This window comes from Rattus norvegicus, chromosome 2, assembly GCF_036323735.1.
Source record: "Rattus norvegicus strain BN/NHsdMcwi chromosome 2, GRCr8, whole genome shotgun sequence".
Taxonomy (NCBI): domain Eukaryota; kingdom Metazoa; phylum Chordata; class Mammalia; order Rodentia; family Muridae; genus Rattus; species Rattus norvegicus.
The window spans coordinates 222522269-222548671 of record NC_086020.1 but is presented as its reverse complement, the minus strand read 5'-3'; the positions used below and the strand labels follow the sequence as shown (position 1 = coordinate 222548671).

Below are 26403 nucleotides of genomic sequence, written 5' to 3'. Positions count from 1 at the left end.
CATGTAGCAAACAGTATTTTGGCCGGGCTTAGTCTTGGGAAATGTTGGCAGAGTTGCCAATGGTCAATAATACTGCCAGCAGATGAAAAATTACACAGAGACTTCCTAATTTTATTATAGCTTAGGCCCTAGTTTAGGCTAGTTCCCACGTAGCTCTCCTAATTTAATTAACCCAACTAATCCAGTCCGTGTCCTTCCTCGTAGCCTTGTTATCTTGCTCTCACTTCCTGTAATTCCCACCTCCTCCACGTCCCACTGGTAAATCTTCCCACCTCTGTTTCTTCTCCTAGAGACCGTCTCTCAGCCAGGAAGTCCCCTTCCCTTTTCTGCCTAGCTATTGATCATCAGACCTTTATTAAGTCAGTCGGCAAGTGAGTAAGGTGTATATTTACAAAATACTGAGACAGGCGATGAGCTATTAGAATAGCAATACCAAATATGGGGCCAGTACTCAGCTCTTCGCTGGTAAAGCAGTCAACAACTGAACGGCACAGAGAGAACCGTGATACGCTGCACTGTATCCAACACAATAGTGGACACCACACTGAGCTCCAGATCTTATAAGGGCCTCGGCAACTTTGGCCAATTGTTTCATTTAATCCTTATATTTGGTGCAGGTATTATAATCTCGATTTGCAGCCTGTGAAGGCATGGGAGGTTATGAATCTAGAGAAGTATGCAGATGGTCATGGTGGCACACACCCTCATTTCCAACTCTTGAGTAGCAAAGACAGGTGGATCTCTGTGAGCTCAAGGCCAGACTGATCTACATACCTAGTACTATAAGGCTCGAAGTAAGTCTCAACTACCGGGAGCCCACCAAGTGAGACATGAAAATGGAGTTCGATGCAAACGCAAGGGGTTTATTTTCCAGCGCATCGGGGTCGACCTTCAATCAGCCCCTCATGGCGAGTGACTGGAAGGCGATCCTGAATGGCTGTAATAAGTTTCTATACTTTCAGAGGTACAGGTTACATCAGCAAGTTTACAGTTTAAACTTTTATGGCATGCCTTAGAGCTCTGTCTGGGGCCAGAGGGTCAGGTGAGTATCAGTCAATACATTCTATGGATTTAAGAATGTCCCTGCTCCTCCCTAGAACTGTGGGTGGAGAATGGAACTTGGCCTAGCCTTGACCTGAGATGGGAAGCTGGTACTTGGCCTAATCTTGACCTGAGGCGGTGGATGTAAGACTGTCGAAAGCCCTTAGGGTCCTCATAACTTACCTACTTTCTACCAGGCCAAGCCTCCTAATAGCTCTTATGCTTCTGTAAGAACTAGGGTCTCTCATTACCCCCTTTTCTTATACAAGCTCCAATCTTGGAGCTATGCTCGGGGGTCTCTGATGACTAACTCATTTTTTTAGGTCCTGTCCTCAGGGTCTCATGTTGTTGGCGCAGGACCAACATCTGTACTACACCTATTTTCTCTTTTATGAAGGCTATAAACTTGTTCAATATGCAGGGTCTAAAGGTCAACAATAGCAGAACAAGTAGGCGTCTTAACAAGGTGGTCAGCCAAGGGTTAAACCAAGCTTTGAACCAACCCTGACTGTTCTCCCTCTTCCGTTTAGCTAGTCCTTCTCTCATCTTGGCCATCATATCACAATTTGTACAACCTGAGTCCCCAACTTTTCTCTTTAGCCATCTCATTGTTTCTTTGCCTTTCTGAGTGAATCTGATTATTGAGTTATAGGTAACATTTGCACAGAAAGTAACTCAATGCCCTTCGTGCCTGGTAGGGACCCTCAGCAGTGTAAATTTTTTTTACTGTGATCAAGTCCCAAGAGGAGGAGGGGTTCCAGTAGGTGTCTCCTGTAGTCTCGCATTCCCAGGCGGTGCGATAAAACTGGTGTGGACCCCCACATTGGTGAACTTCTGTCCCGTTTCTTCCATTAAGTCTAAGTGGGGGATCTACTGCAAGTGGCACCTCTGTGCAGGGAATGCACATCTTATCACCCCCCCCTCCCGGCCCAGAGCACTCTTTTTCCCATATGGGCAATTTGCTTCCACCAGCACTCCCGTCATGAGTGGGGATGTCCCATGAGTAAAGTCCTGCCGCCAGCTGACACAGGTCAAAAGTGAGGTGGAGCCACCAGGTGTTGAGTGGTTTGGAGGCCGTCAGCAAGGCGACCTCATCTCCAGTTCTAGTAGAAACCACAGTCCAGGTTTGACAGACTATCATATGGAGGCAGCAGGAGTCCCTGGGGAGTGAGGCATCTGCAGATTTCATGTGGGATGTATTCACCAGGGCTGCAATACCGTCTACCATAAGGACTGTCTGAGTGGATAACAGGACCACCAGGGAGGGTCCCTTCCACCGGGATTCCAGCGACTGTGCCCGATGCCTCTGGACGTAGACCCAGTTACCAGTCTGGGAATGGTGAGGGGTCTCTGGCATTCCTGGAGCATGTAAGGCAGACAGTTTGGGCCAAATCTCATGTTGTATTGACTGAAAGGCTTGGAGCCTCAAGAATAGGTTTCTATCAGTGATTTGGGATACCTCCAGGTAGGGCCCAGTGGATACCAAGGGAGTTAGGGTACCAAGCAGGATCTCAAAAGGGGTTAGATTAAAATGGTAGGGGGTGTTCCGGGCTCGGAACAGGGCCAAGGGAAAGAGCACCACCTAGTCAGCACTGGTCCCCAAGGTCAATTTAATTAAGGTCTATTTTAGGGTTCTGTTCATTCTCTCTGGGCTCTGGGAACAGTGTGCATGGAGCTTCCAATTAGTTCCCAATATCCTTGCCAATCCCTGACTTACCTTAGAAACAAAAGCAGGACTGTTGTCCTTGGGCACTCCAAACCTCTGGAAGATTTCTTCTAATATCTTCTTGGCTACCATAGTAGCTATTTCCTGCTTGGTGGGGAAAGCCTCAACCCATCCAGAGAAAGTATCTACAAACACTAGAAGGTATTTGTAACCATTTTTTCCTGGCTTAACTTCTGCTAATTCAACTTCCCAATAAACTCCCTAGGTCTCTTGCCCTGTTTGCTCTTGGCTGCATAAACATTTACTTGCTGACACACCTTACACTGTTCTACTGTCCCTCTGGCTAAAAACCTAAGGTCTATTACTGCTCGGATAAGCTTTTTATCCCCTAAATGAGTCCATTTGTGCATTTGGCAAGGTGGGTCTTTTTTTTTTTTTTTTTTTGCTCTCTGGGCAGTATAGCTTTCCCCTCGAGTGTGCCATTGTCCTTCCTCCTCTAAGCAATTTGGGCCTTCTCTTCTGTTGTACATTCTAAGTGAGATCATCCCTTAGTCTAATCCCAGTTCCCAGAGGCTGTACCTTGCAGGCCCATAACCAGGATAGGCTCCTGCATAGCCACTTCTCGAGCCACTTGATCTGCCTGGTTATTGCCCCGGGCCACTGAGTCTCTTCCCTTCTGATGTCCTGGGCAATGAATAATACTCACAGTTGCTGACTTCATCAGGGCATCCAAGAGATCCAAGATTTTCTGTGTTTTTTTTCTTGGTGTATAGCCCCGTGGATGTGGGCTGTGCCAAAGGCATCTGCACCGATGTGCTGAGGGGGTAGAGGTTCAGCCATCCCAGATGACATTTGTGTTGTCCACCATGGCAGCACCCACTCATCTCTGACATTCATGAAGAAAACTGCTTCTGTCTGTAGACAAGTTAGCCTCGATGAGGACTTCCCTCCACCCATGGGCTTCTGCCAGTATTTGACACTCGTGCTGTGGTGGCTCCAGGTCGGGATTAGGCAGCAAGGTGGCCAGATTCAGCCCAACCAGTGGAACATCTAGTCCATGTCAGCTGACCAGTGGTCCCATCCTCTGGGTCTTTCCATTCAAAGGTGAAGTATTTTTGTGGTGTTGTACAACTAAATAGTATTAACAGCGTTTCTGCTCTCTCTTTCAGTTAGTATTTTACAAAACCTCCTTAATCCCCGAATCCAATCTGTTCTTGCTCACTGACCCTGAAAAGATATGATGTGCGGCATGTACTTCTCTGGGGATTTACAAACCAGTCGCACAATTGTGGTTTTACAAATTGAGTAATTTAACACTACTCTTGATAACAATCTTACTTAGATATTTTGCATATACAGTTACCAACAGCTTCAGCCAAAGCCCATGTAAAACCAGAAGGATTTCAGGAGGCAACTGACTGGTTTAAAATCATATTTAGATAAAAACAATCATTTTCCTGAATGCTGTCACCATCTTTCTTGCTTCCTTACCCAAGACTCTTCTGTGTTCTCTTCCCGTACTGTTCCTGGTTGTAACTTTATTGATCTGTTTAAAGGGGGAAGATGTAGCGGTGTTGTGTAACAGTTTCCTCCAAGATTAAAACATTCTATCCTACAGGGAGATCCTTAAAAAGGAAGGTAAACAACTCAAAGTAGCTCCAGGAAGTCCCTGAAACTGACCACATTCAATAGGCCCTTCCCTGCTAGCATCAACAATAAAGGCTAAAAGTCTACCTAAAGTGTGAAAGAGCCAGGCTGCCAAGACTTGCAGTCCATACTGGGTGCCTGGAGGAAGTAGAAACAAGTCAAGATGGCTGGAAGAGGTTTAGACCAACTAAGGCACCTGCAAAGGACATTCTCCAACCCACTGAGCTGCCTCCACACTGTGCAGTGTACTCCAGGTTTCCAGCATTTATGAGCTTGTCACTCATGCTACAGTGGGCTTTGGTGATGCAATGGTCTCTTTCGTTTTGTTTTTTTTTTTTTTTTTTTTTTTGTTCTTTTTTTTTTCGGAGCTGGGGACCGAACCCAGGGCCTTGCGCTTCCTAGGCAAGTGCTCTACCACTGAGCTAAATCCCCAACCCCTGCAATGGTCTCTTTCTACTCCTACAAGTAACCCCTAACCCATGTTGGTATCTGTCATTCCAATAAAACTCACGGACTCACCATATTGGACTTTGGTGTCACTGATACATCAGTCTGTCGTGGGTTCCCTGTCTGAATTGAGAAGATGTGTGTGCTGTCTCCCCAGGAAAAGTTTGTCATACTGAAAGACCAGCGGGGTGGGGAAGACCCCCACTCAAATCTCGAGACGATGCAACCCCCAAGAACTCACAAGAAACCGGTCTTGATGTAATGAACAAGGGGTGTATTTGAGAAACCAGAGCTCTGGGGACGACACGTATCTCACACAGGAGACAGAGGAGTCGACCCCGAGCCCAATTAGGGGAAGGGATTTGTAGGGAAAATTACATAGGCAGTTGGCAACAGTCACACAAAGCAAAGCAATTTTACTAGTTTGTTTACATTGGCGCACATGATCTAGCTTGGACTCAGTCCAACTCCAGGTCACCCTGCCTCTGGGGCGAGCTGACTCCAACTCTTTTTCCTCAGGACTGGTAAGTCAGGCCTTATTGAGGCCAGATGTCTTACGTCGAGTCAGGCCTTAATGAGGCCGGATGGCTTATGTTTGGCCAGGCCTTATCAAGGCCGGATGGTCTATGGCTGGACTATTTCCCCATAACATGTGATGTTATTCTTTTATGAGGTGCACTCACAGCAGGGACAGTGGGGGATAGTTTAAAAATCTTTATTCTTTCAATACAACAAGAAGAAAATGTCCCCTTTCCCTGGAAAGAATGTCCTATATTTAATTGGTGGGGGGGATAAATAATCCATCCCTAAGAAGCTGGATAAGTCATAGTTAAGGTTTTAAATGGTACCCAGTGTTAAGAAGAACATGGCTTTTTATATGAATTTATAGAATTGCTACCAAGGGCTATAGATAGGGTGGCTCAATGCCAGGAACTTACCTCCCATGGTTCTTAGAAGCCTGAAGTCAAGATCCAAGTCTTTCTAGCTTCTGAGTCTGGGGCTGACTTCTTGCTGAGTCCTCAGATGACCTTTCTTCTGTGTTCTTTTCCCTTCATAGTCTCCAGTCATACTGGATTAGGATCCACTCACTTGACCTTGGGTCCACTCACACAGCCTCATTTTCACTTCATTAGATCAGCTACAATCCTTCCTAGAAATGGGGATCATATTCTCAGGTACTGGGATTGGATCTTTAATATATGAACTGGGGCATACAGGTATGACTCAACTTTCTATCTGCCACACAGAGCTGTCAACGAAGTAAGAGAATACTTAGGAAACTTCATAAACACAATTACATCTTATACAACAGCTGCCAGCTTTTAAATTAGGTCCATCTTCAATCATCCCCCGAATTAGCTGCATGTATGCACTGTGATGGTTCTAGGACAGATGAAGGGAGGAGCCCCCATTGAAAGATCCAAATCTCAGTGGAAGGCAGACAATGGTAAGAGAGTCCAGTTTTATTTGGACAAAGTTGTGCAAGGATTGGAACAGGTGTCTTAATTCCAAAGTTGCAGCAGTCTGGGTGTTTGATAGCAGTGGAAGGGGCAGGAGATAAGGCAAACAACTGTGCCCGATAGATTACTGCTGTGCTGTCAAAAGGGGGCACTAAACAGTTTAAAATAATCTGTGAATTGAACTCGCCTAAAAGATAGCAGTGGGTTAGAGAGAAAGGCGTAAAGAGAAGGAAATGACGTACTGGAGAGGAGACCATATCTGCCAACAAGCAGCTGGAAAGTTTAAGTGTGCTCTGGGGATAATGCTGCACTCCAGCAACCCCAACAGTTGGCTTAAACAGGAGGGTTTCCAAAGTGAAGGCTGGATTGTGAGTTACAGGGAGAGCCTGCTACAAGACAACAAAATAAGAACAAGCATTTTAATGTCTTTAACTTAGAAATCTTCTTAAAGTCACACATACAAAAAAAAAAGGAATCTGATAAGTGTTGATTGCAGGAAATGTGAAGGGGGCTTTTAGTCTGTGGTGGGATAAGGGAGAAAGTATTTGTGTATTAACTATGGCAAAAATAATAGAGAACGGTAAGCTTACTCCGCTTGTTTTGTAGGAAAAAAAAACACCCACATGATATGAAGTCTCCCACACGTGCTTGTAGGGGAGAGGGTGATCTAACACAGGAACTGAAACTGGATCAGAGGTGAGCACTTCCCTACCACGAGCAAGGCCTAGAATTTTATCCCCAGCCTCAGAAAATAAAGAGCTGTAAAAATTGGTTCAACTTTGGCCAGGCACGGTAGTATATGTCTTTAATATGTGAATTCTGGAGGCAGACGCAGGTGGATCTCTGAATCCTCGGCCAACCTGGTCTACATAAGGAGTTCTAGGCTATCAGAATAGAAATAAAAACAGAAAACAGAAATAAATAAGAATAGAAAAAATTAAAATAGGAAATAAAAAAAGCATTGGCGATTCGAGGGACAGTCTAACCAAGAGAAACCACAACATCGTACAGGAAAGTAAAGCACTCAGGAGCCATCCCCAGATGTTGGAATACCCTCAAATCACATTGATGGATAGGGACTCAGCATATCAGGTCTTGTCTAAGGCTAATTAATAAAGCAGTCGGCCAGCCGGTCCTGTTTGTTTGGATATAATCAGGTCACATGAGGAAACCCACAGGAAGCTCTCACTCACTGAAGGAGCCAGCTGCTGCTAGTGCACTAAACTGACAAAACAAAGCCCCACTCACGACAGTAAACTTCTGCTGCCGGCGGCCTCCCTCCACCCCTCACCACCAGGGGTCCCGTAGGACGTCCCGCCCCCACCCTACGCAGGAGCAGCTGACTGGAGGATGCCCAGAGGGGCACGCGGCTCAGCCAATCCGGAGGGCGTGCCTTGCCTTGCCCTGCCGCTGACCTTAAAGTCCTGCAACCCGCAACTGTCGCCGGTGCTGCCGGCGCATCTGCGGCGGAGCTAGAGTCTGGCGGCCACATAGAGCATGTCCTCGATCGGGGGCCTGCGTCCCGCGGCCGGGGAGCAGCCGGGAGTTGGGCCGCACCTACAGGCGGTGGGAGGCGCGCTGCTGCTTTGCGGGCTGGCGGTCCTGCTGGACTGGGTTTGGCTGCAGCGGCAGCGCGCCGGCGGCATCCCTCCGGGGCCCAAGCCTCGGCCACTCGTGGGTAACTTCGGGTACTTGCTGCTGCCGCGCTTCCTACGGCTGCACTTCTGGCTGGGCTCGGGCAGCCAGACCGACACAGTAGGCCGGCATGTGTACCTGGCCAGGCTGGCCCGTGTCTATGGCAACATCTTCAGCTTCTTCATCGGCCACCGTCTGGTGGTGGTCCTCAGCGACTTCCAGAGCGTGCGCGAGGCGCTTGTGCAGCAGGCCGAAGTGTTCAGTGACCGCCCGCGGATGCCGCTCATCTCCATCTTGACCAAGGAGAAGGGTGAGCGCGCCGCAGGCTCAGGACCCCCGGGGCGGCAAGTGACCACTTGCTGCTGCCCACCTGCATCTTGCCCTGCGCGGGGACAGGGGACAGAGGAGTGACTTCTAGTGTGTGATGAAAGTAGGAGACACACAGGAAGTGAGGGGTGTGTACCAAAGTGTAAAATAAGGACCACCCTCCCCGGAAGTCTTCCTTTGTCCCAGTCAGGTCTCCTCACTCATAGGTCTGATCTGAACGTTTCCAAACGTTGGCTGTGTTAGAAAAGGGGTTTGGGGAAGGAATTCTTTTCACGGAGTGACTTTCAGTTGCAAAAGTATAGGATTTTTTTTTTTCCTTAAGAAAGGCCAGAAACCAAGCTAGGAGGCTGTTGAACCAAATGTGTTAACTCACAGCCTCTCCAATAATTTTGGCAAAGAATGTGGCTGCTCTCTGCCTACAGCCAAAGAACTTGCCTGAGGTTAAATTTAAGAGACGCTGACTAACTTTTTTGACGGAATATTTCAAGATTGCCAGTCAGTTCCCCGACTCCATGTGTCTCTCCCTCGGCAGACACAGGGTCTCATTCTCTATTCTTCAGCCATCAATCCTGTGTTCTGTCTTCAGACGCTGAAGTACAACACTGTAGCCATTGTAATGGCCTACATGCCTCAGTTCAGGAGAGTGGCCCCTGACTTCACACTTTGATATCCCCTCCCTCACCCCGTTTCTAATTTTCCTGTGGAAACTCCCTTTGCAGGGCTTCAGAAAGCTCTGGAATCAGAGGCACTTGTAATGGGGGGGGGGGGGCGGCGGGGGACGGCGAGGCCTTAGCACTGAGCTGAAGCACGGAGAATTTGAATGCTATATAAAGTGTATGTAGTTCTTGTTCTAAGACCACTCCAGCCTCTGCAGAAAACGGAAGATGGATACTCTGGGTTTCGGGCTTCTTACTGGCTCTTGGCTTGAGATGGGTTCAAAGATGAAGGGCATATGACAGCCACTGTGCAGGATGCATCTAGCTTAAGACAGGATTCTGTAAAAGTTCACTCTGGATGCAATTTAGAACAAGGCTACACAACTTATCTGGCCACTAGTGAAGGAAGACCGGGAGATCTCTCTTGGCTTAAACCTCCAATGTTCTGTCCACTCTTCATCCGAGTGGCAGCTCAACTTTATAACCATAGGTCACAGTGAACTGGCCAGCGTTCTGGGTTCAGACCCTGAGACAGGAAGACCACCTTGGCTTTCTGGCTACCAGCCTGGTGGTGAGCTCCGGAGTCAGTGAGAGGAAGTCAACAGACTAATGCCAGTGTGACAGATCAGGACACTCAAATCACATAGAGACCCTCTTCTGACCTCACATTACCCACTCTCATCCACACACCAGTTATCAATACAGAAGATTTTATTTATATCTCATGTATAGAAATTATAGGTAAATCATAGAGAATCTGGGGGCTGGAAAAATGGCTCAAGTGGTTAGGAGCATTTGCTATTCTTCCAGAGTTCGGTTCCCAGCACCATCCCCAAGGCCCAGTACAGCCATCTGTAACTCCAGTTCTAGGGGATCCAGCAGACTCTTCTGGTCTCTGCAGGCACCAGGCACACACACAGTGCACATGCACTTTCAGATAAAACATGCATAGACAAAATAAAATTAAATCTTAAAAAAAGACCAAATGTTTTCAAAGTCAGCATTTTTAATCTTTATAAGAAAATGGTGTGTTTCTGAATCCCTGGTAGGAAGGGATTTCTAAATAAGGCATGCAGCACAAGTCATGAAGGTAAAGACCTGTAGATGGGCACAGTGGCAGAACAGCAGTTGGGAGGCTGAGGCAGGAGGATTGCCACAACTTCACAGAGAGCGTTGGGTTCAAAGTAACACTCTATCTTGAGGGGGGAGGGGAGGGGAGAGAAGAGAGGGGGGGGGAAGAGAGAGGAGAGAGAGGACAGGGAGAAAGGAGAGGGGGAGGGGAGAGAGGAGAGGGGGGAGAGAAGAGGAGAGGAGGGGGAAGGAGAGGGAGGAGAGGAGAGGGAGAGAGAGAGGAGAGGACAGGGAGAGAGGAGAGGGGGAGGGAGGGAGAGGAGAGGAGAGGAGAGGAGAGAGAGGAGAGAGAGAAGAGGACAGGGAGAGAGGAGAGGGGGGAGGGGAGAGAGGAGAGGGGGGAGAGAAGAGGAGAGGAGGGGGGAAGGAGAGGGAGGAGAGGAGAGGAGAGGAGAGAGGGGGAGGGAGAGGGAGGGAGGAGAGAGAGAGGAGAGGGGGAGGGGAGAGAGGAGAGGAGAGTAGAGAGGGGGAGGGAGGAGAGAGAGAGAGGAGAGGGGGGAGGTATACATGTGGACTGGAGAGACGGCTCAGGGTTAGGAACACATAATGCTCTTTCAGAGGTCCTGAGTTCAAATCTCAGCTTCCACGTCAGATGGCTCACAATCACCTCTGACTACAGCTGCAAGGAATCCAATGCCACCTTCTGGCTCCCACAGGCATCTGCATGTACATATAGAATGAGCATGCGCGCATACACACACATACACACTCTCTCTTTCTCTCTCCCTCCCTCCCTCCACAAGTAAATGTCTTTTTAATCTACACCTGGCATCTTTAAATTTAAAACTTATGCTTATCAAATAATATCATTAAAACCTAAAACCAATTCACGTGATGAGAGAGAGGAGGTTACCTATGCTTTAAACTACATAGGAAGAGACTCTCCACACAGCAGGTAAGGTAAGTTTGACTTGGAATAAGAACCCCACCAGTGACCTGTGTAAAGCCACTCTGACCCACACTGGCAGTCACAGAAGCCTGAATGAAAAATCACGTGAGACCCCTTCCCACACCCAGCTGAGGCTGCTCGAGAGCTGCGGCCCACCACTTCATGACTCTGCTGATTCTGAGGAGGCTGGAGCAGAAGGGCGCAGAGGCGGATCAGGTCATTGAGTATCTCAAGCAGCAGGTTGCTCTTCTCAAGGAGAGAGTGATTTTGCAGGCAACTCTGAGAGAAGAAAAGAAACTTCGAGTTGAAGATGCTAAACTGAAAAAAAGAAATAGAAGAACTAAAGCGAGAGCTGACTCAGGCAGAAATTCATAATGGAATAAAGCAAGTGCCTGTCCCATCGAGTTCTTCACTGGAGACTAATTGTTTCTGAAAGTGTGACTCAGTCTGCATCAGTAACAACCACCACCTCTTCTGGTACAAAAGAGCAGATGAAAGGAGGGGGAGGGGAAGAAAAGAAGGTAAAAGAGAAGACTGAAAAGAAAGGAGAGAAAACGGAGAAGCATCAGCAGTCGGCGGCAGCAAGTGCTGCCTTGAAGCCTGTCGAGTATCACGCCTGGATCTTCGATCTGGTTCTGTCCTCACTGCCAAGAAACACCCGGATGCAGATTCATTGTATGTGGGGGAAGTCGATGTGGGAGAAGCAGCCCCACGGACGGTCGTCAGCGGGCTGGTTAGTCATGTCCCCCTAGAACAGATGCAAAACCGAATGGTGGTTTTGCTTTGTAATCTGAAGTCTGCAAAAAATGTGGGGAGTGCTGTCCCAAGCAATGGTGATATGCGCCAGTTCACCAGAGAAAGTGGGGATTCTGGCCCCTCCCCGTGGGTCTGTTCCTGGAGACAGAATTACTTTTGATGCTTTCCCTGGAGAGCCTGACAAGGAGCTGAACCCTAAGAAGCAGATCTGGGAGCAGATCCAGCCTGACCTGCACACCAATGACGAATGTGTGGCCATGTACAAAGGAGCTCCCTTTGAGGTGAAGGGGAAGGGAGTTTGCAGGGCCCAAACCATGGCCAACAGCGGAATTAAATAAGTGCTCTATAACTGAAAGACACCACTGAAGCCTTAATAACAATAAGGAGGAGTGAGTTTATCACTTACACATTTAAAAAAAAGAAAGAAAGAAAATCATATGAGATACATTTCGCCCTCTAGCGGCAAAACTAAAAAATTACAAGTATCGCAGCAGTTTAAAACATGATCTACTCATGGACATCCTTTTTTTTTTGGTTCTTTTTTTTCTGAGCTGGGGACCGAACCCAGGGCCTTGCGCTTCCTAGGTAAGCGCTCTACCACTGAGCTAAATCCCCAGCCCCGGACATTCTTATTCTACTTAAGACAGTAATTTGGCAATGACTATTCATGTAAAGACAGCCATATTTTATGGCACGTTACCCTTAGTGATGTCTGTAAATTGTGGCGGAAGTCCATATTCAACCACGGGCCCATCCATATAGGTGTTTATATTAAAATGTTCTCTTTTCCCCTGTGGCTGGGATTGAACCCAGAGCTTTGTGTGTGTCAGTCATGCACCATGCTGCTGAGCTGAATGCCCCACCTTTGATTATAGAGGAACACTCAGAGTATAAAAGAACCAACAACAGAACCGGTCCAAACTTGAAAATACAGAATATACCTCACGGTAGGCCCCATCTGCTGTACCCTGGCCTCGCTCTCACACTCCTCTCTGTCTCTACAGGAATCGTGTTCGCACACTATGGTCCGATCTGGAAGCAGCAGAGAAGATTCTCCCACTCAACCCTTCGTCACTTCGGCCTGGGCAAGCTTAGCCTGGAGCCCAGGATCATCGAGGAGTTCGCGTACGTGAAAGCAGAGATGCAGAAGCACGGGGAGGCCCCCTTCAGCCCCTTCCCAGTCATCAGCAATGCCGTCTCCAACATCATCTGCTCCCTGTGCTTCGGCCAGCGCTTCGACTACACCAACAAGGAGTTTAAAAAGGTGCTGGACTTCATGTCTCGAGGGCTAGAAATCTGCTTGCACAGCCAGCTCTTCCTGATCAACCTATGTCCCTGGTTTTACTACCTTCCCTTTGGGCCGTTTAAGGAACTGAGGCAAATCGAAAGGGACATAACCTGCTTCCTTAAAAACATCATCAAAGAGCACCAAGAGTCTCTGGATGCCAACAACCCCCAGGACTTCATAGACATGTACCTTCTGCACACGCAGGAGGAGAAGGACAAGTGCAAGGGCACCAACTTCGATGAGGACTACCTGTTCTACATCATCGGGGACCTCTTCATCGCGGGCACGGACACCACAACCAACTCTTTGCTCTGGTGCCTGCTGTACATGTCACTGAACCCCGGCGTGCAAAGTAATCGGTGCATTTGTTCTTTGCTTGGGGTAAAGGCAGGTTATTTAAGCCAAGTCGAAACCTCTGTGGTCTGCTAGGCGCCCATGTATCCCTGTTGGGAAACACCATAAGCACTTGTATTTTTTTTTTTTTTTTTTGGTTCTTTTTTTCGGAGCTGGGGACCGAACCCAGGGCCTTGCGCTTCCTAGGTAAGCGCTCTACCACTGAGCTAAATCCCCAGCCCCAGCACTTGTATTTTATAGGGGGTTTAAGAGGTGAGCAGTGAAGTCTCGGACTTCTAGATGGACTATAGTTGTGGCTTGCTCACCCCTGCTTTAATCACCACCACCCAGTTCCCTTGAGATCTATGAAAGTGGAGAGAGATAGAGAAGCAGCGTGTTTTAGAGCCGAGGGAGTCAAATGCTCACCTGGACCTTCATCTTGTTTTGAAAATAGAGAACACCAGCCCAAGAGAGTCAGCAAAAGTCACAGCCAGTGCCACCCCATTAACCCCAGTGCTCAGCCGGTGGCAGTCGCAGTAGATGCGGATGAATGAGGGAGCGTGGTGTATTGCTCTCTACATCAGTTCTAACTATTCACTGCAAACCTAGTCACTTAAACAGGCGGGAGTTTGCTGCAAGGATTTAGAGAGGTCTGACATGGGCTTCACTGGACTGAAGACTGCAGTGTTCACTGGCAGTGTTGCCCTCTGGAGGCCCCAGAGGAAAAGTCTTTCCTTTGTCCCGTGGTCCTCTCTCCCCCTTCAGAGCCAGCAGAGCTGTAGCCCTCTGACCCTGCTTCCGTGTTCACACCGCCTGAGGGAAGTCAGCTAGGCAAGGCTCTGATCTCCAAGCCGTGTTGCTCAGTGGTGAGCGCGTGTCCTGAGACTATGTCATTAGATGAGTTCACCGTTATGCAGGCCTCACAGGGCACACTTACTGAGGTAACCATAGTGTCACAAGGCACTATAACCTTACAGGACCACGCTCGTTTATGTGGTCAGCGATCGACTCAAGTGCCACCCTATAGCGTATAACTGCGCTTAGGTGGACATACACTCAATAGCCCATGCTATGTCCCCATGTTTAGTGTAGTCCCTTCTTCTGTGTGTGTCGGTTGGATATGATTATAAAGTTTCTCCCCAAAAGGTTCATGGGCTACAATTTGGGCCTTTGGGATACCCGACAGCAAGGTAATTCGTCATAGGACTTTTTTTTTCCTTTTTTTTTTTTTTTTTTTATTAACTTGAGTATTTCTTATATACATTTCGAGTGTTATTCCCTTTCCCGGTTTCCGGGCAAACATCCCCCTCCCCCCTCCCCTTCCTTATGGGTGTTCCCCTCCCAACCCTCCCCCCATTGCCGCCCTCCCCACAACAGTCTAGTTCACTGGGGGTTCAGTCTTAGCAGGACCCAGGGCTTCCCCTTCCACTGGTGCTCTTACTAGGATATGCGTTGCTACCTATGAGGTCAGAGTCCAGGGTCAGTCCATGTATAGTCTTTAGGTAATGGCTTAGTCCCTGGAAGCTCTGGTTGCTTGGCATTGTTGTACATATGGGGTCTCGAGCCCCTTCAAGCTCTTCCAGTTCTTTCTCTGATTCCTTCAACGGGGGTCCTATTTTCAGTTCAGTGGTTTGCTGCTGGCATTCGCCTCTGTGTTTGCTGTATTCTGGCTGTGTCTCTCAGGAGCGATCTACATCCGGCTCCTGTCGGTCTGCACTTCTTTGCTTCATCCATCTTGTCTAATTGGGTGGCTATATATGTATGGGCCACATGTGGGGCAGGCTCTGAATGGGTGTTCCTTCAGTCTCTGTTTTAATCTTTGCCTCTCTCTTCCCTGCCAAGGGTATTCTTGTTCCCCTTTTAAAGAAGGAGTGAAGCATTCACATTTTGATCATCCGTCTTGAGTTTCATTTGTTCTAGGCATCTAGGGTAATTCAAGCATTTGGGCTAATAGCCACTTATCAATGAGTGCATACCATGTATATCTTTCTGTGATTGGGTTAGCTCACTCAGGATGATATTTTCCAGTTCCAACCATTTGCCTACGAATTTCATAAAGTCGTTGTTTTTGATAGCTGAGTAATATTCCATTGTGTAGATGTACCACATTTTCTGTATCCATTCCTCTGTTGAAGGGCATCTGGGTTCTTTCCAGCTTCTGGCTATTATAAATAAGGCTGCGATGAACATAGTGGAGCACGTGTCTTTTTTATATGTTGGGGCATCTTTTGGGTATATGCCCAAAAGAGGTATAGCTGTGTCCGCAGGTAGTGCAATATCGAATTTTCTGAGGAACCTCCAGACTGATTTCCAGAATGGTTGTACAAGTCTGCCACCCCACCAACAATGGAGTAGTGTTCCTCTTTCTCCACATCCTCTCCAGCATCTGCTGTCACCTGAGTTTTTGATCTTAGCCATTCTCACTGGTGTGAGGTGAAATCTCAGGGTTGTTTTGATTTGCATTTCCTTTATGACTAAAGATGTTGAACATTTCTTTAGGTGTTTCTCAGCCATTCGGCATTCCTCAGCTGTGAATTCTTTGTTTAGCTCTGAACCCCATTTTTTAATAGGGTTATTTGTCTCCCTGCGGTCTAACTTCTTGAGTTCTTTGTATATTTTGGATATAAGGCCTCTATCTGTCGTAGGATTGGTAAAGATCTTTTCCCAATCTGTTGGTTGCCGTTTTGTCCTAACCACAGTGTCCTTTGCCTTACAGAAGCTTTGCAGTTTTATGAGATCCCATTTGTCGATTCTTGATCTTAGAGCATAAGCCATTGGTGTTTTGTTCAGGAAATTTTTTCCAGTGCCCATGTGTTCCAGATGCTTCCCTAGTTTTTCTTCTATTAGTTTTGAGTGTGTCTGGTTTGATGTGGAGGTTCTTGATCCACCTGGACTTAAGCTTTGTACAGGGTGATAAGCACGGATCGATCTGCATTCTTCTACATGTTGACCTCCAGTTGAACCAGCACCATTTGCTGAAAATGCTATCTTTTTTCCATTGGATGGTTTTGGCTCCTTTGTCAAAAATCAAGTGAGCATAGGTGTGTGGGTTCATCTCTGGGTCTTCAATTCTATTCCATTGGTCTATCTGTCTGTCTCTGTACCAATACCATGCAGTTTTTATCACTATTGCTCTGTAATACTGCTTGAGTTCAGGGATAGTGATTCCCCCTGAAGTCCTTTTATTGTTGAGGATAGTTTTAGCTATCCTGGGTTTTTTGTTATTCCAGATGAATTTGCAAATTGTTCTGTCTAACTCTTTGAAGAATTGGATTGGTATTTTGATGGGGATTGCATTGAATCTGTAGATCGCTTTTGGTAAAATGGCCATTTTTACTATATTAATCCTGCCAATCCATGAGCATGGGAGATCTTTCCATCTTCTGAGGTCTTCTTCAATTTCTTTCTTCAGTGTCTTGAAGTTCTTATTGTACAAATCTTTTACTTGCTTGGTCCCGAGGCTCAAGTTCGCTCTCGGGGTGCTGCTCTCGAGCTCTCTGCGGCGGCAGCAACCAGGAAGATCTGCGCCGCCGTTTCCGGGAGCTTCAGTGTACCAGGGTTCCAGATGGCGTTTGGTGTTTTCCTCTGGCATCCGAGATGTGTGTGCAGAGTGCAGTCTCTTCTGGTTTCCCAGGCGTGTCTGCCTCTCTGAAGGTTTAGCTCTCCCTCCCACAAGATTTGGGTGCAGAGAACTGTTTATCCGGTCTGTTCCTTCAGGTTCCGGCGGTGTCTCAGACGCAGCCGTCCTGCCTTATACAGTTTCCTCTTGGGCCAGGGATGTGGGCAGGGGTGGGCAGTGTTGGTGGTCTCTTCCGCTCTGCAGCCTCAGGAGTGCCCACCTGACCAGGCGGTGGGGTCTCTCTCCCATGGGGTCTGGGAGCAGAGAGCTGCTGTGGGCCGGGATCCGCGGGTGTGGGACTCCCGGTAAACACAGGAAGTGCCCGGTCCTAGAGGAATTCTGCCTCTGTGTGTCCCGAGTTCACCAGGCAGGTCTCTTGCAGCAGAAAAGTTGGTCTTACCTGTGGTCCCAAGGCTCAAGTTTGCTCGCGGGTTGCTGCCCACGAGCTCTCTGTGGCGGCAGCAACCAGGAAGATCTGCACCGCCGTTTCCGTCATAGGACTTTTTAAAGCTAACTCTTGAGACCAGGATTCTTAAGGAGTTGGAGTAGGTGGAGGAGGAAGTATAGAAGCCTGCAGGCTTCCACCCCTTTCCCTTTCCACACCGTCTGTCCCATCCTCAAACAGGTCAATGTAGTTCTCCAGGAACCTTCTTAGAGCTAGTAGAAAGGGCCTTGGCCCCCGTGTCCTTCTGGATTCCTGTTTGCCATGTGACCTCTCTCTCACATGCTCTCATCATGCTTTCTGCCATACTCTGATGTAACCCAAGAGGGGAACCCAAAAGGGTGAGCTAAGTTCTTCTTTATAAAGCACCCAGCTTCGTCTAAAAACAGACAAAGACACGATGGGAGGTATCCTGTTTACAAGGTACCGGAGGGTGGAGCTGGGAACTTCTTGAAGGGTCCATTGTTCTTTTCTTACCACAGACCTTACTGCGGCTCTGTTTTAACCAGCTACCACTAAGCAACAGGCTATCCCCAAATGAGCTGCTTAAAAGAGCAGCTTTATTATTTTATAAAGCATTTGAATATCAAGAATCTGGGTCGATGAGGAGTACATGTCAATGAACCCAGTGTTAACCAGTTTTTCAATGCCACAATAATGTGTGATTGATAATTAACTGATAAAAAAGGTATTGGGGCTCATGGTTTCAGTCCATGGCCAGTGGCTTTGTTGTAGTGGGGCCGGTGGTAAGACAGTGTATTGTGGCAGATGAAAAAGGGAAAGAAGGGGGAAGTTCCAGGGTAGAGCCATTCTCTTCAGCCTCCCACAAGGGCCCCCTCATGTCACCACTGTAGGGGACAAACCTGCAACCACAGGCTTTTGAGGGTCCTGCTTAACTATAGCAACCCCAAAGGTATGGCTTGTTGGGTATTATTCTGGACTTTCACAGGGTGTTACAGCGTAGAGAGTCACACGAGAGTTTAATTCTGTGTGTCCTGGAATCCAGAGTGCTGTTTCTTTTGCCCAATCTCTTCTGCTGTCCATCAAAGCCCCAGTGGCTTGTTCTCTCTGCCAATCGACCTCAGACCACCATGCCAACTGATGCCTTGGTGGGTAAAGTTTGCATAATAGTGCTGACTCAACTCTCCCAGCCTGATCTTTGGTTTCTTCTTTCCTTTCTGCATAGAAAAGGTTCATGAAGAAATTGAAAGGGTCATTGGCCGTGACCGTGCACCTTCCCTCACAGACAAGGCCCAGATGCCATACACAGAAGCCACCATCATGGAGGTACAGCGGTTATCCATGGTGGTACCACTTGCCATTCCTCACATGACCTCGGAGAAAACAGGCAAGTCCAGAGCCTGCCTTCTTTGCAGACCCCTGAGGGAATCCTCTGAGTGCAGGGACGCATGTGGCTACATGAGAAAGGTCCAGGACTGTTTGTACCCTGTCATTGGTTCAAGGACTGTAGTCCTTACCAGCCGCCCTCTGGCCTCCAGTCCTTCAAGATGCTATCCCGCAGAAGAAACTCAAGTTGGCAGTGGCCTGTCTAGTCTTCATGTGGATGTTGGAAGAGTCAGACTAAATGTGGACTCGAGTATGTTTGCTAGAGATGAGTCCCCTTTGATTCCTAAAATTCTGCAAGCAGAATGTAATTATTTAAAAACTGGAATGCTCCAGCCTCACCCTAGCCTAGGGTCACCAACTTTAACCTGTCAGCTGCTGAGAACTGTGTCAGCATGTGGTGAGCCCGGAGTGTCTCTAAAGCGCCCCTTTAAAAGGCTGGGTGCTTCACAGCTGTAACCCTCGCAGGTGGGAAAGTGAAGCAGGAGAACTTTGGGGGTAACTGTTTCAGAGAGAGAAAGAGGTAGAGGTTGGTGGGAAGGGTAGCGTTTAAGGCTTATAGAGATGGCTTAGAATACAAATCAGCTCCACCGTGAGGAGCCCAGCACCTGGGGATATTGGTTAGCTTGTCAGCTGATGATTGTGGGAGCAGAGTTCCCTGCAGGCCTTTTCTCTTGATTTGCTGTCCCCTTCACACTGTTTGGACAGAAACACCTGTAGGTGACTCCCTTCTGTGCTGGGCATCGACTTGACACACACTAAAGTCATCTGAGAGGAGGGAACCTGAATTAGGGAAACGCCTCTGAGAGATCAGGCTGTGGGCAAGCCTGCAGGGCAGTGGTTCTCAGGCCTCCCAACGCTGGGACCTTTTACTACAGTTCCTCGTATTGTGGTGACGCCAGCCGTAACATTATCTTAGTTGCCACTTCAGAACCATAATTTTTGTACTACTATACATAATGATAAATAATGACAACTCGTGATTTCTCTGATGGTCTTAGGTGACCCCTGTGAAAGGGTCATTTGCTCCCAAAGGGGTCTCGACCCACAGGTTGAGAAACACTGCCACAGAACATTTTCTTAACCAGTGATTGACACAGAAGGACCCAGCCCATTGTGGGTGGTGCCATCCCTGGGCTGGTGGTTCTGGGTTCTATAAGAGAGCAGGCTGAGCAAGCCAGGGGAAGCAAGCCAGTAAACAGCACTCCTCCATGGCCTCCGCATCAGCCCCTGCCTCTCTTGAGTTCCTGTTCTGACTTCCTTCCGTGATGAGGTGTAAGCCAAATCAACCTGTCCCTCCTCGGGTTGGCCATGCTGTGTCATCACAGCTGTAGCAGTGCTCGCTAATATGCATTCTGTGTCAATTGTAGGAATGTGTGAATCTCGGGGAACGGTAACTTAGAGCTCATTCCCGGTCTAGTGCTCCCTTGTAAGTTTTAATGGCCTGACCTGGCTCACTGATTTGGCACCTACTCCCGTTCCTGCTGTCTCAGGTCGGGTCTGGGCTGGTGCAGAGAAAACGTGATACTTGACAGACTCTTATCCCTCCCCTCAGGAACCTCAGGGTTGAGTCTCTGCCAGCTTCTGTGTTCAGTAGGAAAATGTTCCCTCCCTGGACAAGGTCATGTTTGAAGGGAACTATCAGCGAAAGTGTGGTGCTGACTCTGTTCTTGTCTGTTGTCCACAGTCCTCCAAGGGTACAGTATTCCTAAAGGCACAGTGGTCCTACCCAATTTGTGGTCCATACACAGAGACCCAGTCATTTGGGAGAAGCCAGACGACTTCTGTCCTCATCGATTTCTGGATGACCAGGGACAACTTTTGAAAAGAGAAACGTTTATCCCTTTTGGGATAGGTCAGTTAAACCTTGGTTTAAAATTTTCTTTTAACTATCATTAGTGCGTGTCTGTGTGTCTGTGTGTCTTTGTGTGTTTGTTTGGGTATATCAGTGTGTGTGCACATGCATGTTTGAGATGTGTTTGTGTGAGTGTAGGTATAGGGGACCTGAGGACAACTTGGAGGAATCCGTTCTTGCCTACTGAGTTACCTTGCTGACCCAAGCTTTTTTTTTCTTCAAATAAATAAAAAATGAAAACAAAAGCAGTTATAGACAGAGGTGACTTGGTGATACAGTGTTCTGTTTGCCTTGTGTGTGTGAGCCCTAGGTTCCACCCCAGCACAGAAAAAAGAAAGAGGGAGGGAGGGAGGGAGATCTTTAGGACTGGAAATCTTGACTTCCCGGTTGCTTAGGCTCTGGGGGCCTGAGAAGCAGGGAGGTTAAGGAGCTACTGGAGTTAACGGCAACTTTTTAAAAATTACCGTCAATGGTTAATTAACTGCTGCGAGAAACTCTGAACTCTTCTAACTCTTAAGAGACCAGCAAGTAAGAAAAGGAAAGAGAAAAATCACGCATGCACACACTAACACTGGAAAAGGAAAAGCAGGCTCTAAGGATCGAGTTCCAACAATTTCACATATACACGAACACACACACACATACATACACACACATGTACATACATACACACACATGTACATACATTCACACATACATACACATAAATACCTACATATGACATACATATCACAGACATAGACATATATACATATTTACAATTGATAGAGCAAATCTCTAAAGAGCTGGCTCTAACAAGGTTAAGTTTTGCTTTTAGCTTTTAATAGCATTTCAGACAGTTTCTCTATATAAGAAAAAGTTACCTCACAGATACAACGTTACACATCCTGTTAGAGCAGGATGTTGTTGATAATATTCAAAACAGTTTTATATATTTATGGCCTTGCTCTGTCGCTGGGCACCCCTATGGCCTCATCCTCGGACCTGACCCAGAATGAATGTTTTTCCTGGATCACAGATCTGCCCCAAGCCTGTTTCTCTTCCTACTGCAGTTTAGTTGCTTGAGGTGCATGAAAGCTCATTGTACGCCTTTCCCTGATATTCTAAGAGAATGGGTCACATTCCTTTCTTGATTCTAACTTTAATGTATCTTTGTAGCAAAACAAATGAAACCATTTCCTTAGACTTCCTAGCAATTATTCTAACTTCCTATTTGAATCAAGTCAGAAATTCTATAAAAATCACTAATTCATCTAAATAGCATTAATGCCAGAAAGTTCATCTTAATACTGATTCTGCAAGAAATCTGCCCAACAGAGTGGGTTAAAACCCCAGGAAGCAACAGGCTATGTCAGATACATGAGGAATGCAGTAATGGCTGGCCTGAAAACGCATAGCAGCAGGAAGCAACCCTGGGACAAGGTCCCCGGGGTCCGTGTCTCTTCACAGCTCACTCTTTGAAGCTGTGCAAAATGGTGCACCATCTCCAGGAAGTCTACTTGCTTGCCACAGCCCTTCCTGCGTGGGTCCCATCAAATTACAGTTTATTTACTTACTTGGTTTTGTGTGTGTGTGTGTGTGTGTGTGTGTGTGTGTGTGTGTGTGTGTGTTAGGGAAACAGATACCACAGCATCCATGTTATGTTAGAACAGTTGGCTCTCTCCTCGCACCATGTGTGTCTCAGGGCTTGAACTCAGGTTATAAGGCCTGAGCAAGAGCCTTTACCATGCTACAGGCCTAAGAACAGCTCACAATCTGCTGGACTGGGGAGTGAGGGCTCTCTCTCTCTCTCTCTCTCTCTCTCTCTCTCTCTCTCTCTCTCTCTCTCTCTCTGATCTTTAAGTTCCTAGATTAAGGCACATGAGGCTCTTTCTGTGGAAACAGAAGGTTCCAGAAACTTTGATCTCTCTTTCTTCCCTTTAGTCCTCCAGGTGAGGTAAGTAGGAAGACAAGGGCAGGTGGCTGCCACCCCAGATCCATGCCTTCCTACTTCCTGTCTAGTTCTGTGACTAGGAGCTCAATGGTGAACCAGCTGTGTGGACAGATAAACGGAAGCAGACTGGTTTATGTGGCGATTTTACTTTACAGCTCTCCACAGACTCGGTAGAGCTTGGTACAGAAGACCAGGATGTGTCATAACTGTTCCTTCTCTGATCTCACTTTAGGGAAGCGGGTGTGTATGGGAGAGCAGCTGGCCAAGATGGAGCTATTCCTGATGTTTGTGAGCCTGATGCAGAGTTTCACCTTTGCTTTACCTGAGGGCTCCGAGAAGCCCATCATGACCGGCAGATTTGGTCTAACATTGGCCCCACATCCCTTTAATGTAACCGTCTCAAAGAGATGAAGAAACCGCGAGGAGTAAGGAGGGAGCCGGCTCCACGTACCCGTCCCACACAGTCTTCCTGTTGCTCTTGAACATGGGCCAAGCAGTTCCGCAGCCGGGAGAGGCTCCAGACGAGAGACCCAGAGGGTAAGGGTGCCACACGTGGAGGCCTCCTCCGCAGGGTCCTCGAGTGGCTGGTGGTGTCCACTGTCCACGGGGAAGCGTGGACACTCAATTTAGTTGTATGGGTCCTATCGGGAAGCAGAGCTTCTCACCTCTCAGCCTTCGTCATCACGTGGTAAAATGAGTTAATGAAATTTCTCTCAACTCTGAGGAGAACCAAATGCTTCGTGACGTCTGTGCTGTGGGTGGATGCTGGGCAGTTCGGTAGCTCTGCCTTCAGACCTCCCAAGGCCCCTGACAACAATGAAGTATCATCATGGACACTTGGTCAGAGAGGGATGCAGGTCTAGGTTATATTGAGGAGACATTTTTCTTTGTGCGTTTTTTGATTTTTTTTTTTTTTTTTTTTTTTTTTTTTTTTTTTTGTGCCTAGATTCAATGTCAGTTTCTTTGGGCTTGTGTCTTACGAGTATCATTTTTGTTTAGGGATGGGTCCTTTTTATAGAGCTAAGATGGATGTCCCCTTGCCCTGTATGTTGAGGAAAAAGAAAAGCATCCTCTTGAGCTTATTGTCCACATGTGTCTACTGTCTTTAGCCACATGAGCGGTGAGCCAGGCTGCACAGCACAGGTCTGCCCTGCTCAGGTGAGTGCAGAGCCCCTAATCAGGGCCTGGATGCTGGGCCGGGACTGTAATAGAATTGTGGACCTGGCCCAGAAGGGACTTCTCATTCAAGTGATTCAGAACCTCCTCTCCTGCCGTGCCATCAGCCATTGTGTGACTGACTTACTCTGCAAGACAAGAAGCCATTTCGTGATAAGAGGGCCCTCTAGTGGCTCCTCCAAGGACCACTGGGAATGGGAGAATGCACTTCTCATAATGGTGGAGGACTGCACAGCCAACAGTGTGCTTCTCAGTGTGCCTGTGTCCGGCCCCTCCCTCGGGTCTCCCTGCTCTGAAGGAGCCGTGGTAATGCTGAGACTTTCTTAGAAGAGCCTGCCCCGGATTCGTTTGTGTGCCTGAAATCCTCACACTGAGGAGCTGAGATTTCCAATGCCAAGGTCCATAATTAGAAAGTGCCACCGTCACTGGGTCTCTAAGCTACTTGGCCTTGTGACTGGAAAGCACTTTCTGATCCCCTTCCCAGTATTGCCCCACATGGCCTCCGTTACCTGTGCCCCTCTTTGTCCCAGTTGATTCCTTGGGGCAGGCTCCACGCTGCCTCCTCACCATGCCTGATTCTTGGTGGATGCCCAGGTAACTTAGGAGTGAGTTGGGGAAAGCGATTAAGGGGAAAAGCCTGCCCAGGCTTTATTACAGTCTGTTCAAGATAGCTTCAAAACACAGCATTATGTGTCCTACTTGACTAAGCAAACCAGTGTTCAAAAATGCACTCGACTTTTGTTTATCATTTAAAGTAATCATTTTAGGCAAATTTAAGATGGTGCCTTGGCTGCCAAAACAATACAGAATGAAAGCTTCCGGCAGCTGCCTGCTGTCTGCACACAGGCGCTTGCTGGGCTAGCCAGACAGACTCTTAAATGCTTACTGCAGGAAAATAGCAGCTGCCGAATAAAAATCTAATATGAGGACAAGGGGAAATGGACATTGTATAACCAAGTACTGATTAACTTTGAGTCTGTATTCTTTATGTCATCCACATTGGTGTTTTCTTTTTCATAAATTACTTTACAACAGATGTTGTACAGGCTAATCTTTAGGTTCCCTGAGCGCTGGTGTCTAGGCCGAGATGCTGAAGTAGGGTAGCTGAGGTGCATGAATGGTGACACTGCTCGCTGAGCAGGTGGTCTGTCCTGATCTGGCCTTCACGTTTGCAGGCCCCCCTACTCTCTGACTCGCACATGGATCTCTGGACCTACTAACCAAAGATTTCACATCATACTTGAAGAAGCCTCTGCCTTCTCTGAGACGACATCAGAATCCCACGATTATCCGGCAGTGTAACACCGTGCCTCAAGCTGGTGAAAACCCCTTTCCACACGCTGCCACAGAGGGACTGCACGTCTTCCCAGCCGACTGCTATTTGAAGACTTTGCACTTCCTGTCCCATCTGAAATGTGAAATTAACTGTGGTCAGTTTTCTAATAACGAGGTCTGGACTTCGTCTGTACTGGAGCTCTTGGTGCTCCTATTAAACCTCTTATTTTACTGAAGACGCTACCAGCTCATTTGTGTCTGTTGATTTTTAGTTGCTTAGCAATTTTTTGTTGTTTTTACAAAATCTTAGTCAAAAAGGAGAGAAAGCCCACAATGTAGCACAGCCATGTAACTACAGGCATGTTAATACTTCCTAAAATATGACATCACACTCACAGGACATGGTACAGAGAGGTCCAAGCCACCAGGTTTCCTTTCGTGTCTGACTGCTTTGTGTGTGAATTTACATGTGTGGATGTTTTGTGTATGAATGTTTTGTATGTGAATTTATGTGTGTGACTTTTGTGTGTGAGCTTACATGTGTGGATGTTTTGTGTTTGAATGTTTTGTATGTGAGTTTATGTTTGTGACTGTTTTGTGTGTGAGTTTACATGTGTGAATGTTTTGTGTTTGAATGTTTTGTACATGAATTTATGTGTATGACTGTTTTGTGTGTGAATTTACATGTGTGGATGTTTTGTGTATGAATGTTTTGTACATGAATTTATGTGTATGACTGTTTTGTGTGTGAATTTACATGTGTGGATGTTTTGTGTATGAATGTTTTGTATGTGAATTCATGTGTGTGACTGTTTTGTGTGTGAATTTACATGTGTGAAAGTTTTGTGTTTGAATGTTTTGTATGTGAGTTTATGTGTATGACTGTTTTGTGTGTGAATTTACATGTGTGGATGTTTTGTGTATGAATGTTTTGTATGTGAGTTTATGTTTGTGACTGTTTTGTGTGTGAATTTACATGTGTGAATGTTTTGTGTTTGAATGTTTTGTACATGAATTTATGTGTATGACTTTTTTGTGTGTGAATTTACATGTGTGGATGTTTTGTGTATGAATGTTTTGTATGTGAATTCATGTGTGTGACTGTTTTGTGTGTGAATTTACATGTGTGAATGTTTTGCCTGAATGTCCTTCTACGTGCTGCACATGTACTTGGTGTCCACAGAGACCAGAGAGGGCACCGTCCTCTGGACCGGAGTTACAGATGGTTTCGAACTCCATGTGGGTGCCAGGAATTGAACCTGGGTCCTTTGTAAGAACTTTGTAACTGCTGAGCCCAATTTTCTTAAATCCCACACCAAACCCCTGTACAGAGAAGAGTGTGTCTTGTGTAAGCCCCTGTGGCAAATCATTGAGTGCCTGTCCCTAGAGGTTAGGCTGGCATCTCAAGATTATTGTGTCTGCTGATTACTTGACACAATGTTGTTTGGGCACTTGCAGTGGTCATTTTCTGAAGTCCCTTATC

The 26403-nt window shown here is 47.2% G+C and overlaps 1 protein-coding gene, 1 long non-coding RNA gene and 1 pseudogene across 7 annotated transcripts; 2 read left to right on the top strand and 1 right to left on the bottom strand.

The window, feature by feature from the left end:
* Positions 1–842: 842 nt before the first annotated feature.
* Positions 843–7433, bottom strand: LOC134485686 (uncharacterized). 3 transcript variants are annotated; one of them, XR_010063955.1, is made up of 3 exons: positions 5740–5876; positions 2759–3622; positions 843–2400 (listed from the first exon to the last, which is right to left on the bottom strand). It is a non-coding gene; the product is annotated as an uncharacterized LOC134485686 (long non-coding RNA). The 3 variants fall into 3 exon arrangements; XR_010063953.1 differs by having other exon boundaries at positions 843–3934; positions 5740–7433; XR_010063954.1 differs by having other exon boundaries at positions 843–3622.
* A 183-nt stretch (positions 7434–7616) lies between these two features.
* On the top strand, positions 7617–25156 carry Cyp2u1 (cytochrome P450, family 2, subfamily u, polypeptide 1). Of its 4 annotated transcripts, NR_172016.1 has the most exons (6): positions 7683–8206; positions 12660–13295; positions 18524–18685; positions 20369–20536; positions 22702–23006; positions 24821–25156. NR_172016.1 is itself a non-coding variant. In NM_001393813.1 (5 exon segments), coding segments are annotated over 5 exon segments (1593 nt in total). In that variant the 5' UTR covers positions 7683–7758; the 3' UTR covers positions 22881–25156.
* On the top strand, positions 10433–12651 carry Aimp1-ps1 (aminoacyl tRNA synthetase complex-interacting multifunctional protein 1, pseudogene 1; annotated as a pseudogene).
* Positions 25157–26403: the final 1247 nt, after the last annotated feature.